This window comes from Piliocolobus tephrosceles, chromosome 20, assembly GCF_002776525.5.
Source record: "Piliocolobus tephrosceles isolate RC106 chromosome 20, ASM277652v3, whole genome shotgun sequence".
NCBI lineage: Eukaryota > Metazoa > Chordata > Mammalia > Primates > Cercopithecidae > Piliocolobus > Piliocolobus tephrosceles.
This window is the reverse complement of record NC_045453.1, coordinates 35727949-35740756: the sequence shown is the minus strand read 5'-3', so window position 1 is coordinate 35740756 and position 12808 is coordinate 35727949. Positions and strand designations below refer to the sequence as shown.

At 61.1% G+C, this 12808-nt stretch overlaps 1 protein-coding gene across 2 annotated transcripts in view; it reads right to left on the bottom strand.

Annotated features, from left to right (window-relative positions):
• Nucleotides 1–28: 28 nt before the first annotated feature.
• Nucleotides 29–12808, bottom strand: part of SLC17A9 (solute carrier family 17 member 9) — a 13500-nt gene continuing 720 nt past the window's right edge. The window contains exons 2-8 of one of the 2 annotated variants that reach the window (XM_023183317.1): nt 7561–7758; nt 7064–7203; nt 4194–4293; nt 2472–2602; nt 1812–1908; nt 1506–1602; nt 29–952 (exon numbers count right to left, since the gene is read on the bottom strand). In XM_023183317.1, the coding sequence (XP_023039085.1) occupies nt 692–952; nt 1506–1602; nt 1812–1908; nt 2472–2602; nt 4194–4293; nt 7064–7203; nt 7561–7758 (1024 nt within the window). In that variant the 3' untranslated portion in view covers nt 29–691. The remainder of the gene's footprint in view (nt 953–1505; nt 1603–1811; nt 1909–2471; nt 2603–4193; nt 4294–7063; nt 7204–7560; nt 7759–12808) is intronic. The other variant, XM_023183318.1, reaches the window with a different exon arrangement.

The window sequence follows — 12808 nt, the reverse complement described above, 5'->3', positions numbered from 1 at the left end:
GGGGGGGGGCGGGGCGGCGGGGGGGGGGGGACGGCCGTGTGACCTACAGGGGGAGGCCAAGGAAGGGGCTCCCATTAGGCCTTTCGTGCTGACACCCCAGACGGCGCCCAGAGGGGGTCCCATCCTGAACAGCTGCAGAGGGGCAGCAGGGGAGGAGGAGGCTTGGGGCTCAAGACAGCTATCCCGTGCTGTGGGCAAAAACATGCGCACACACGTGTGTGTGGCACAGCTACGAGGCAGCGCCTGTGCCCTTGGAAGGTTCCCAAGGCGTGGGTCTGGGACAAACACAGAACAGCCACACAGCAGTTAGAGGTGGAAACAGGCAAGCGGCCCCACTTCCTCTGCTGTTCCAGGTTTTCTAGCTTTCCACAACGCGTGTGTATTCCTTTTGCAATTGGGAAAAACACGAACATTCTAAGAATAGGCATACATGTGTGGAGAGAGCATGTGGGCACGCGTGTGCATCCGCCTGTACCTGTCTGTGAGGACACTGCACTAGGGGAAGAAACACGCAGCCCACTCGGGGCTCATCCCAGCGTGGGTCTGGAGCACATGGAACAAAGACAGAAGCTCTTCCAAAGGTTCAAGGATGTTTGCAACCTCTGACCCCACCAGGTGCCTTCCCAGAGGGTCAGGGGCTGCATCTGGCCCCCAGGGGCGAGCTCCATGGTCACCGTGAGACCAGACCCTCTCACCACAGTCTAACCCCACCCTTTAAGGAGGAGGCCGAGCCTGGAAAGAAGCGCCCCTGCCCCAGCTCTCCATGTGCTGAAGCTGCACCCCCAGGAGAGGAGCATCTTGCCCCTTGAAAGTGAGGCGAATCCAGGTGTGGTCCCCAGCCCCGGTCCCCTCCGCGGGGCTCACCCTGATTGATGAGACGATCAGAGAGAAACCCGCTGAATAGACTGGCAGGAATCGCCACCAACCAAGGCACCACGTTGAAGATCCAACCCTGCAGGGGGGAGTGTGGCCTCAGAGGGGGCCAGGGCTAGCACCCGGCTATCTGGAAGAGGATACTCAGGCTGGACAGCTCCCCCATGCCCACCACTGCCCAGGAAAGTTCTCCGCAGGGCCAGCCCTGCTCCTGGGAATGTGCAGCTCTGGAGTCTTGACCACCACCCGGGGGGGCAGCAAGACAACCTCAGAGAAGGAACCGTACTGACCGCAGGTGACCCCTCTGTCCACATCCCGGGTCCTGCACCGGCCTCCTCGGGCCCTAAAGTCGGGCTCTGCAGGCCAGCAGGTCACCGGTGAGGGCTGGGAGGGCTGCAGCCACAGCCGGAAGGCACCGAGCGCCCACATCGTTTCCAGCCTCAAACACAGAAACCTGCCCCGAGCATGGACTGGGTCCTCCCCAGAGAAGAGCCTGGCGGTGCCAGGACCCTCGGAGTCCAGGAGGAGCTGAGGGTTCCACCATCTGCAGGCCAAGGACCCGCGGTGCCTCTTGCAGCTCAAGCCTCGTGCCTTCTGGGCGCTCCTTCACCCTGCAGGAGCCCCCGACTCACCTTGGCTTCGGGGAAGGTCTCCTTGAAGAAGGTGGGCAGCCAGGAGATGAGGACGAAGAAGGAGCAGGCTGCAGAGAGCTGGGAGATGACGGCTGCCCTGCGGGGCCCAACGGTGGACCATGACTCTGGTGCTGCGCAAGCTGGCCGGGCCTGTGGGACCCACCCCGAGAGGCCTCCCCTGGGGGCTAGAGTCCCACCTCTCTGAGCCCTAGTTCCTGCTGGCTCAGGGGCTGTCAGATCCAGCCAGGTTCACACCCCCATGGGCACCGGCCGCTGCTCCAAAGGGCGGCACAGGTCCCAGCTCACCAGACAGCAGGCTTCCGGAAGAGCCGTCTCCAGGGGACTCTGCTGTGCCTGGACACCGGCAGGCCTTGGGCCAGGACTCCCAAGGCCAGGACGAGATCTGAGGGAGCAATGGTTTCAAAGTGATGGCTATCAGAGTGGGAGGCGCCATCCGTTTCCAAAGGATTGGGGATTGGGGGTGGTTCCAGAGGGGTCAGCAGCCCTCGTCCACACCTCAGGCTGCACACCTGTGCCGGCCTCCCGCCCACACCTCAGGCTGCACACCTGCGCCGGCCTCCCGCCCACACCTCAGGCTGCACACGGCCTCCCGTGGCCTTCCCTACCAGGCACCTAACGGCGCTCTGAACGACCCTCCCCACAGCATCCTCCAGAGCCCCCTCCTGGCCACCCAAAGACTTGGCTGCTCCTGCACCCTGCCTTGACCTGCCCAGCAGGTCTTCCTGGGTGTCTGCCTTAGCCCTAGATGGAACCTTCCAGACCGAATTAGGTGGCAGAGCCGCTGACAGCTCAGCACCTGAGCACTTTGCCTCACTGGTGGATTCTTTGAGAGGTCAAGGCCGCTGTCTCCGGGCTCCTGCTCCAGGCTGCTCAGTGGCTGCCACCAGGGGAGGAGGCACTGGGCAGCCGTGAGTGCCCGGCACTAGCCCACCCGGCCTGCGTTACCTTTTCCACTCAGCAGGTACCTGTACACGTACCACACCCAAAGCAAGGTGAGGCCGCCGGAGAAATAGAAGACGCTCTGCCAGCCGTACCATTCCAGGAGCAGGGAGCCCACTGCCCCGGTCAGCAGCGTCCTGCAAAGACAGGGGGAGCGTGGCCAGCTCCCTCAGCGGCACCTCTGGGGCGAGGAGGGGCCTCTCAGAAACCCCACCTTGGTGCAGGTTGGGCCCCTGGAAAAGAAGGTGTTTTCATCGCCTTCAGAGTGGCAGCTCAGAAGCCCCCGTCCCGGCCTATTTTGTTAAGGACTCCGGACACACGGGGCCAGTAAGGCCAGTCGGGCGGCTGCTGTGGAACTCACGTTGTTTTTCACATCTTGCTTCTAGGCCTTCACATTGGCCTACAATTTGTCATGTAGATCCTTTTCAACTAAAAATGGCACCGAGGAGGAGACGGTGATGAGAATATACTACAGTGAAACTCCACACGGTGTTTGTGCTTCAAACTTCATTGAGAATAAAATTCAAAAGTATTTCTAGATGCAAAAATACCACGATGGCCAAATCCAACAACCCCCATCCCCTGTCCCCGTGATCTCATTGTCCCAAATAGCTCCTCAGAGGCCCCCTTCTGGGTGCAACCTGGCTGGCAGCCCAGCCCCCATCTGCTGCAGAGACCCCTCTGCTGGCACCTGCGGGAACACTTAACATCATGGCAAAAGGAGGAAGAGAGAGACCCAAAGCGGGGCCTGGCATCCAGATGGGGCCTCCTTCCTCCCGCTGAGCCGCTGCGGGGTGGACACAGCTCCTGGGCCAGCAGGGCTTGGCCTTGGGCGCCAGGACGGGCTGGGGTAGCACCCTCCCTGCCCCTTCCAGTCCACACTTGACCCTCTCTCTGCTCCCCACCTGGGTGCAGAAAAACCGCAGGACACCCAAAGAAACCAGGTTTTGGAGAAGTGAGGATTCATTCTTTTAGTGGAAGTATATCCCCTCTGGTTTATCTGAAATTCACATTCCTCTGGGCAGTCTGTTTTTATCGGATGAATCTGGTCACCCTGGGCCTGCCTGGGGCTGCTCCTGGCCCCACCTACAGGGGCCACCTCCGCCCCTCTGAACCTCAGCAACAGTAACATGAGGGCCCGAGCCCAGCGATTGGGAAGCCGCTGTCAGCTCCTGCACCTATCCACCCTGCTACAACCATTGGGAAGGTCTCCCACCCCAGGCCCGGCCTCGATCCAGGTTGCCAGCATCGCTAGAGGGTCTGGAGCTGCCCAAGGAGTGGGCACTGGGAAGGAGGACCAAGGGGCACAGGGTTACCGCCTTGTGGATGAGGACAAGCCGCCCTCCAGCCAGCTCCAGGGCTCACAGACCCTCCTGTCGGGGGTGGGGGCCAGCAGAGGGTGGGGGCGGCATCCGGCTTCGTTAGCACAGATGAAAGAAAATGAGATGATATGGCCACTCCCCCAACCCATGTCCCCAGGTCCCAGCCTCATCACCTGCCAGCCGCTCCAGAAAGGCAGAAATATGCACAAAGCAAGCGCGGTGCCCGGGGCTGGCACCTGCAGAGCACAGCCTTGGGCTACAGAGCCCAAAAGGCGCCTGCCAGACCCACCTCACCCATGGTGGCCCTGCAGGCCCATGTGGCCCATCCCCCACCCAGACCAGGGGCCACTTGGCAAGGGGCTCATCTGGTGGCCTCTCCTGGACCCTGTCTGAGGCCAGGACTTACCCAAACTGGGAGCCGGCGCCCACGGTGCTGTAGGTGAAGGCTCGCTCACTGTCCCGCACCTTCTGTGACAGCAGGCTGGTCAGGGCAGGGAAGTAAACCCCTGCAGCGAGTGGAGGGAGAGTCTCTCAGGGTCCATCCAGGGAGGCTCATCCCAGCCCATCTGCTCAGGTTTGGGCTGTGATTCCAGAGGATGTCCACCTGTCCCTCTCGCTCACCTCACCCACCCGAGGGACCAGCAGGGCAGGGTTTTTTGTGCCACTGAGGAAACAGACTCCTTTTGGGCGAGGCTCGCTCAGGGTCATGCCACCCGCATAGCTGCGGGAAACACCCCTGCTTCGAAGCCAGCCCTTCCATCCCACGAACATGCACACGCACACGCACACGCACATGTGCACACTCTCACCGCCGGCCTCCAGCTGTGCTCTACAGAGTCCTGGCACCAACACACACACACGCAGCATGTGCACACGCACCTGCACACGCACGGGTCCACCGGCACACCACTTCTTGGCAGTGCTGCACAGTGCTCACATTGACGCAGATACACGCATATGCACGAAGATACACACCTGCACGCACAGAAACCTGCCGCACGCGTGCACATACACATCCTTCCCCCGGGAAGCCTGCCTTTCCCTGTTGTATTAACTGAGCTTCCTGCCAGGATTTCTTTTGGACCAAGCGTTCTCGGCCACTTTAGAAGTTTGGAAACCACCTTACCACCCCGTGCAGCCCCACATCCAGAGGGCTCTGAGCCTGGCGTTGTGAGGGGAGGCACCACGGGGCCACTGTGACAACAGAAGCTTGTACCCCAAACCCACGGGCCCTGTCTACAAGGCGCTGATGGTACCCTGCAGGAGGACATCGTCAAACAGACGGCCAACACAGGAAGCGCCTGCCTGACCAGTGCCTGTAACTTTTAATCGCAGAGCGCTCACTCACAGGCTCACGGCTCAGAGGCAGGGCCCATCCCTCACTCCCTCGAGGGAGGCTGGGGGCGGCCTGGCGGGGCTCCGTGGGGTTCCCTCCAGAAGTCCGATACCCCACAGCAAGAGCCACAAGTCTCGGGACACCCGGCGTCTCTGCTCTGCCCGAGGACAGCGTGCACAAACATGGCAAAGCCAGCCACAGGTGGTGCCCATGGTTACCACGCGGCTGCCATTGCTGCCCCCCAGACCCCCAGAGTAGGCTTGTGGGCACAGGATGACATCTGACATTGAGACGTGCCAGACTTTGAAGGTTTCTAGAAAACAGAATGTGCCACAGGTGCCAAGTCATCGTAGCACAACAAGCTGGCCCCCGCAGAGGAAGCACAGCTGGAGCTGGCAGCGAGCCCACAGGGTCTGGCTGCCTGCTGGGTCCCCAGGCTGCCCATGAGGACAGCTGCCTGCCCCAGGGCTGAGGGTCTTCTCAGTGACACCTAGGAGGCATTGGTCAGCCCAGTCTGAGGCAGTGCCACTGTTTTCTTCACAGCTTCAGCCTTAGGACCCTCCTCCCTCAGCCCGAAGACCCTTCAGTAAACAAAGATGAGGGCCCCCACCCCCCGCCAGGCCTGTCCTCCCCTCCAGGTGGTTGTGATTTGTTCGTTCCTCCCCTCCTCCTCCAGCTCCTGCAGTGGGACCTGGGCAGTGCCTGGGGAGGTGGTGATGCTGGAGGGGCTGGCTCTGGGATGGGGTCTCACAGTAAACACACAATCCTAAGTCCTCAGTTGCACTCACTGCACCCTCTTCTGAGGGTGGGCCATGCACAGGGCCCGGTGGGCAGTGGTGGTAGGGCCCTTGTTCTCGTGTGAGACCCTGTGACCATGAGAGTGGCCTCTCTCCTGGGCAGAGTCCCTTCCTCTGTTACGGAGAGAGTCCCAGGCAGCACCTTCCAGGCGTCACCTTGGGGGGTGAGGGTGTGGAGAGGGAGGAGAAAGAGACCTGGGAGTGAACTCCCCAAAGTCTCTGGACTTGGGGGAGAGGGAGGGCAGAGGTTCTAGGGGAGCCATGGCCAGGGCTCTGAACCTGATGCCGACTCAGGAAGGTAGGGGGAGTCCTCAGTGGGGAGTCTGGATGGCCCAGGACACTGGGGGAGGAGTAGCCAGGCCAGGAACTGCCAGTGGGTGGGGCAGCCAGGCAGGCTGGGGTGGGGTGGGCAGGCCCCTGCAGGCTGGAGGCCTAGCTGTTTCTCCAGGGGACCTCAGACAAGTAGGGGCCCCCCAAAGCCCCCTTGGCCCCCCACCCACCTTGTTCTCCTGACAATTAAGGCGCTCCAAGGCCCTAGTATTGGAGGCATCATCGGCATACATGTGACCAAAACTCACAAAACCCAGAGTCCCACAGCAGGTCCCTTGCAGCTGGAATCCACCACTGAACTAAGGTGTTTGGTAACAAAATTCAGGGGCAGGAGCAAATTCACTACGCAGGTGTCCCCTGTGATCCTGTGTGTCACTGCAGAGTGTGCACTTACAGAAGGCACATGCATGGCCACACGTACACCCGCATATGGGCACGCTCACGCACGCACACACGCATATGGGCATGCATACGCACATACACATGGATACGGGCACGCACACACACACACATACAGACATGCACACCACCTGCACACACACGTACACACTCACACGTGTGCACGCACACATATGTACACACATGCACAGCACACACATACGTTCACACTGCTTGCACACATGCATCTGCAGGGACATACGCACTTGCACATGCACACACACTGGTGTACACATGCACGCAGGCATACCCATACACACACACTTGTACACTACCTGCATGCACGCGTGCACCTGCACACACATCCGTGCACACTCCCCTTGTCTCCCCACCTGGTGCCAGAGAGCGTGAGGGAAGTGCCTGAGCGCCCCTTACCTTGGAGCAAGCCCATGAGGATGCGTGAGAAGGTCATGAAGGCCAGGTGGGCACTGCTCAGCTGAGCGAGCAGCGGGGTGACGGCTGTGATGGAGCCCCAGGCAGAGGCTGACAGCAGGATGACCTTCTCACCCCCAATCCTGGAGGAGAGACAGAAGGCGGTGAGGATGTGGCTGCGCAGGACCAAGGAGCACCACCCTGACTCAGGGCCGCCCTCGAGTGGGTGCTCGGAGATGGGCCTGGCCTGTCTGCCTCTACAGGGCCTGCTCATGACCCCAGAGCTGCCTCGTGAGGAGACCAGGACTCCAGGGGAGCCGCCTGCTTCCTCTGCCTGCAGGGCCCTGGGGCCTTGCCGCGCCTGGCCTCTCCCCGCCCAGCTCCCATCTTCCTCCGGGTGTCTTCTGCCCAAATTTATCCACCCAGCTCCTTCCCTGGGAGTTGCATCCTCTGTGTGCAGCAGCCCCCACCAGCCTGGAGACGGGGAAGGGGGCAGTTACCGGTCCCCGAGGTGGCCGCCCACAACCTGCGTCAGGCAGTAGCCCCAGAAGAAGCTGCTGAGTACGATGCCGGCCTCCTTCTTGTTCCAGCCAAAGTCCTGGCTCATGGAGACAGTGCAGATGGGCATGCTGGAGCGGGTGCAGTACAGCAGGCATGTGCCCAGCAGCAGCGTCCCTGTCCATGCCTGGCACTCGGGCCTGAGGGAGAGGAGATGGTCAGGCCCTGGGGAGGCCCCACGGCCCTGCTGCTTCGAGTTCGTCACTCAGAGACCTCCCCCCGAGCTGGGGGATGTGGGACTGAATGGGGACAGCCTCGATGGAAGGCAACTTGGCAAGCATTCAAACGCCTAATCACACCCATCTGCTGACCCCTGGGAGGACACAGGCAGCCAGAAATGAGGCCCAGTGACGGCTGGGAGCAGGCGAGTGGCCAGCACTCAGGCAGGTCACAGCAACAACTCATCCCCACAAAAGGTGCCTGGGCTGGGCTCTGCTTATTCCCCACGACGGGCGACCAGGCCACCAGGCCCCCAAAGCCGAGGACCAGCAGCACGTGGTGCCACATTCTCAAGCCTCCCTCAGCCCAGGCAGGCACCAGGCAGGAATGACAGCTGAGAGCCCACTGACTGTGGGGGTGGGGTGTGGTGGGCAAGGGGCCCCCAGAGCGGCCAGGTTGAGGCAGCACAGGAGGTCCTAGCTGAGAACCTCAAGGCAGGTGGGGCTAGGTGGCCAGGAGAGGACACAGTGCCAGGGGGACGGTTGGCCCCTTGGAGGAAGCTGGGCAGGGGTGAGGCCTTCCCAGCCAGGGCCTCTGAATTCTGCACATGGCTCCTGGCTCCTGTGCAAATGAGGCTCCTTGGCTGCTGTTGTCCCTGATTGAAGAGAGTTATAGGGAAGCTCCATCCCTGGGTCCTGTGGTTGAGCCAAAGGCACCCGCTGGGGGTGAGCTGGGAGGCTGCTGGGGTGCGCAGATGTGTGAGGAGAGGTGCACGGGCTGCAGGGCCATGGGGGTCAGCAGGACTCAGAGCAGCATACAGGGCTGGGCATGGACAGTCTGCTAGATACGCAGACTTCCCTCTGTGCCCTGAGATGGATGGGGGCACTGAGTGGGGCCCCAGATGGGGAGGTCGCCTGGGGGAGCTCGGTTTGGAACTTGCTGAGTCAGATGCTGGAGAGAGGGCTTGGGCAGGGTCAGCACTGGATCGGCAATGACTCTCACAGAGGAGGGAAGGGCCTGGGAGGCAGGATTCCCCCATCCCTGCCTCGAGCTGGGGGAGGGGAATTAGAGGATTTCCCACTGGCCACTTCCCATTTTTGTGAAGCAGGTGAGGATGGCCCCTGAGAGTACGGGCTGTCAGGAGGGCAACAAGGACAGCCACTGCGAGGTAGGGGTAGGGGCCAGGTCCTGATGGCACGCTGGGTGCTGGTCACCCCTGGGAGGCCAGGTCTGCACAGTGGGGAGGGGAAGCTGATGCCAGGGTCCAGCCAGGGCTCCAAGCCTGGGGCCTGAGTCCTGGCCAGCGAACCAAAGGGGTTCAAGGTATTAGTGCTGGGAGTCTTGATGAAGGGCAGGACTGAGGACCGGCAGGCCAAGGAGAGAAGGTCAAGGGTGAGGGCCAGGGTGCCATATGGACAGACCCTGTGGACTTCAAAGTCACCCAAGAGAATGGCAGGAGTCAGCTGAGGAAGCTGCAGCCAGGAGCCAAGAGCCAGCATCGCCAGGGATAGGGGACATCCAGGAGGAGGAGGCCGCATGGGCCTCAAAGAGAACAGGGGAGAGGGTGACCAGCAGACGAGTCGGACACTGGAGAGTCTCACCCCACCCTTCCCAAAAGGTCCTGTCTGCCCGTGCGGGGAGCCGGCTGCACTCGGGGGGTGTGCTCCCGAGAACCTGCCAGAGTGGACGAGGGTGTGCTGTGGACAGAGGGGTAGGTATCTGGCCTTCCTGGTGCTCTCTGCAAGTTTGTGCCTGGACGCTTCCCGCAGCAGAAAAGACCACCAAGTCAGGCATTTGTCGGTCTTGACCATGACCTTGACCTTGACCATGCCTGAGGTCAGAGCCAGGCCGGCCAGCTCACACTCCCAGTCCTGGTGAGGGAGGCCCAGTGAGATCTTAGAGGCAAGAACAGCTCGCTCCAACACCTCCAGCTCTGCCAGAGGCTGTCCCGCTCCAGCCCCTCCCCACATCAGGGCCAACCATTAACCCCTGAAGTCTGGAGAAAGTCGCGTGGGAGGAAGTGCCGTCTGTCCTGGAACTTAGCTATGAGTGTGGTTTCACCAGCATCATTTGCAGTTTCCACTCTGGGACAACTGGCTTGCCCCATATCTGGCTGTGGCCTGCGTCTGGGGACTAGGTCTGCTCCCTGGGTTACCACAGGGCACAGTCCTTACTGCAGCCCGCCTAACCCAGTGCAGCCCTGGCCTCCATGCCCTGCCCTGGCGTGGTTGATACCCGCAGCCCTGTTATTTATCTGGCCCCAGGCTCTCTGTAAACAGTTTGCATTGACTTAACGCAGGAGGCTTGCAGAAGGGACATGGGGGCCCCACTATTAACTTTCCACTAAAAGTCACACAGTCCAAAGGTGCCTTTAAAAAGGAGCTTTAGGGCCAGGTACAGTGGCTTATGCCTGTAATCCCAGCACTTTGGGAGGCGGAGGTGGGCAGATCACTTGAGCCCAAGAGTTCAAGAGCCTGGGAAACATAGGGAGGTCCCCGGCTCCACAAAAAGAAAAACACAACTTTAAAAATTAGCCAGGGCCGGGCATGGTGGCTCACATCTGTAATCCCAGCACTTGGGGAGGCTGAGGAGGGTGGATCACAAGGTCAGGAGTTCAAGACTAGCCTGGCCCACATGGTGAAACTCCGTCTCTACTAAAAATACAAAAAGTAGCCAGGCGTGGTGGCAGGTGCCTGTAATCCCAGCTACTCCGGAGGCTGAGGCAGGAGAATCACTTGAACCTGGGAGGCGGAGGTTACAGTGAGCTGAGATCAAACCACTGAACTTCAGCCTGGGCGATAGAGCAAGACTCCATCTAGTGAGACTCCATCTCAAAAAAACAAAAACAAAACAAAAACAAAACAAAACAAACAAACAAACAAAAAACAATTAGCTGAGTGGCTGAGTGTGGTGGTGTGCACCTGTGGCCCCAGCTGGGAGGTGAAGTAGGAGGATCACTTGAGCCCAGGAGATCAAGGTTGCAGTGAGCCAAGATTGCACCATTGCCCTCTAGCCTGGGTGACAGAGATTCTGTCTTGAAAAAAAAAGGGGTGGGGGGGAGGGTGAGAGACCTGTGTCCAGGTGGCACCTGCCCTGCACTGTCTGGCTGTTAGCTAGAAATGGCAGAAAGCTCAGTGGCACTGATTCTCACCCCCATTGAGGCCAGCACAGTACTGAGAACACAGAGCCACTCCCTGACCTCTTTGGAAGGAGGAAGTCAAACATAGCCCTTCCAGGCAAGCAATCTGCCCTATGCTGCAGGCAGCAGCCGCAGCCCCTTCTCTGAGCTGGGCAGGTGGTGCTGGCCAGGCGGGCACAAGGGCACTCTCCACAGACGCTGGGAAGACAAGGATGTCAGGCTGGAGAGGATGACCCATACAGTCAGCTGCCTGAGGGCTCACTAGGACCTCAAGCCTGGAATCCTCCATCCTGCTGGGGGCGCGGGAGGTGGGGGGTGCCAAGAACCGGAAAGCTTTGGGCAGCCTGAACAGCTTCCTCCCACCACTCTGCACTCCCTGAGCCCAGCAGGCTGCTTCCTGTGAACTTTCTAGAGCAAACGGCCCCTGTGCAGAAGCAGCATCCACGGCTGAGCAAACAGGTGGTCACATGGCCCCTGATTCAGAAAAGGGAACTGTGCCGGGGCCAGGCCAGGAGAGCAGCAAGCTGGAGAGGACACTCAAGTGTGGGTGCCACCTCTCCAGCTCTGTTCTCGCCTGGCCCAGCCTCCGTGATGTGGCTGCAGGAGGGAGGGCTCTTGCCCCCGCGGAGGGCTAGGAAAAGGCGTGGGCGTGGCAGGCTTGACCCACAGGCCCCTCCAGAATCCTTGGCGCTACCCAATAAGGGCCTGCAAAGGAAGTTGCCAGAGCTGTGGCAAGGGTTCTTTTTGAAACATCCAGCCGGGAGGGACGCAGTGAAGGCAGAGCCACTCAAACCGCCAGCGAGGAGGCCCCGAAGCCCCGGGGAGCTGGCCCTGCCTGGCAGGCCTGGATGAACGTGGGTGGGGGAGGAGGAAGAGAGCAAGGGGCAGGCCCTCCCCTCCAATTGGCGCCTGGCAGGGAGACTCTTGGGCTGTGATCTGGGCTGCCAGCTTTTCCCACGCAGCCAGCGCTCCCTTCATCTGGGTGCCGACGTCCGATGGTGGCACTGCCCCTTTGGGTCTTCCTGCCACTCTTCCCAGCACTTCCAGGGTCCTCAGCCGTCATAGAGCTGGGAACTGGTGAGGCCAGAAGGTGCCATTACCTTGCCATGGTCAGGGTAGGTACTCTGGGGACTCAGTGCGGGCAGGAGACTGCTCTGGAACCCACAGGGCCTGAGTCTAGGCCCAGGGTCCAGCCACTTGAGGGCTCAGCCCAAGACCCAGAGCAAGGGGGTTCAGCAGTGTGGGGGCTGCTCTCAGGAGCTCCCTGGCAGAGGCCCTCCCCAGCTGGCCAATGGCCCGCGGTCACTCTCTCACCCGGTTTCTGAGGCATCACCTGCCCAGGGAGCCTCCCACAGGCAGCAGTGCTGGTAGCCAGGCAACCTGCCTAGGCCCTGCTTCTCCCTACCACCAAATGCTCTGAGAGCTGAAGCCAGCAGGGAGCTCGTCCCCAGCACACAGCTGGCACATGGTGGCAGGACCCCCGTCCAGCTGCAGGCTCCAGCTCGTGTCCCATACCCAGCCTCCTGTCTCGGCACCTGCCTGTCGGGGTCATGCACACACAGGGTGGTCCCACCTGGCGGGGGCTATGCCTCCTGACCCTCCAGGACAATGCTCCTGGCCTGGGGAACATGGCCCTGCCTGGAAGAGCCCCAGAACACTGGCTGGGATAGGGCACTTGCCAGGTCCGGTCCTGGAATCTGATGGCAGGGAGGAAGGACAGGGCACTCACTTCCTTCCACCTCCCAAAAGGAACACAGGAAGCCCTGAAGCCAGAGGAGCCCGCCCAGCTCAGCGCTCCCCGCCTAGCAACGTCCCACCCAGCAGCATCTCAGCTCCCCCCCCACAGCCCCCCCCCCACCGCCCCCCCCCCCCCCCCCCCCCCCCCCCCCCCC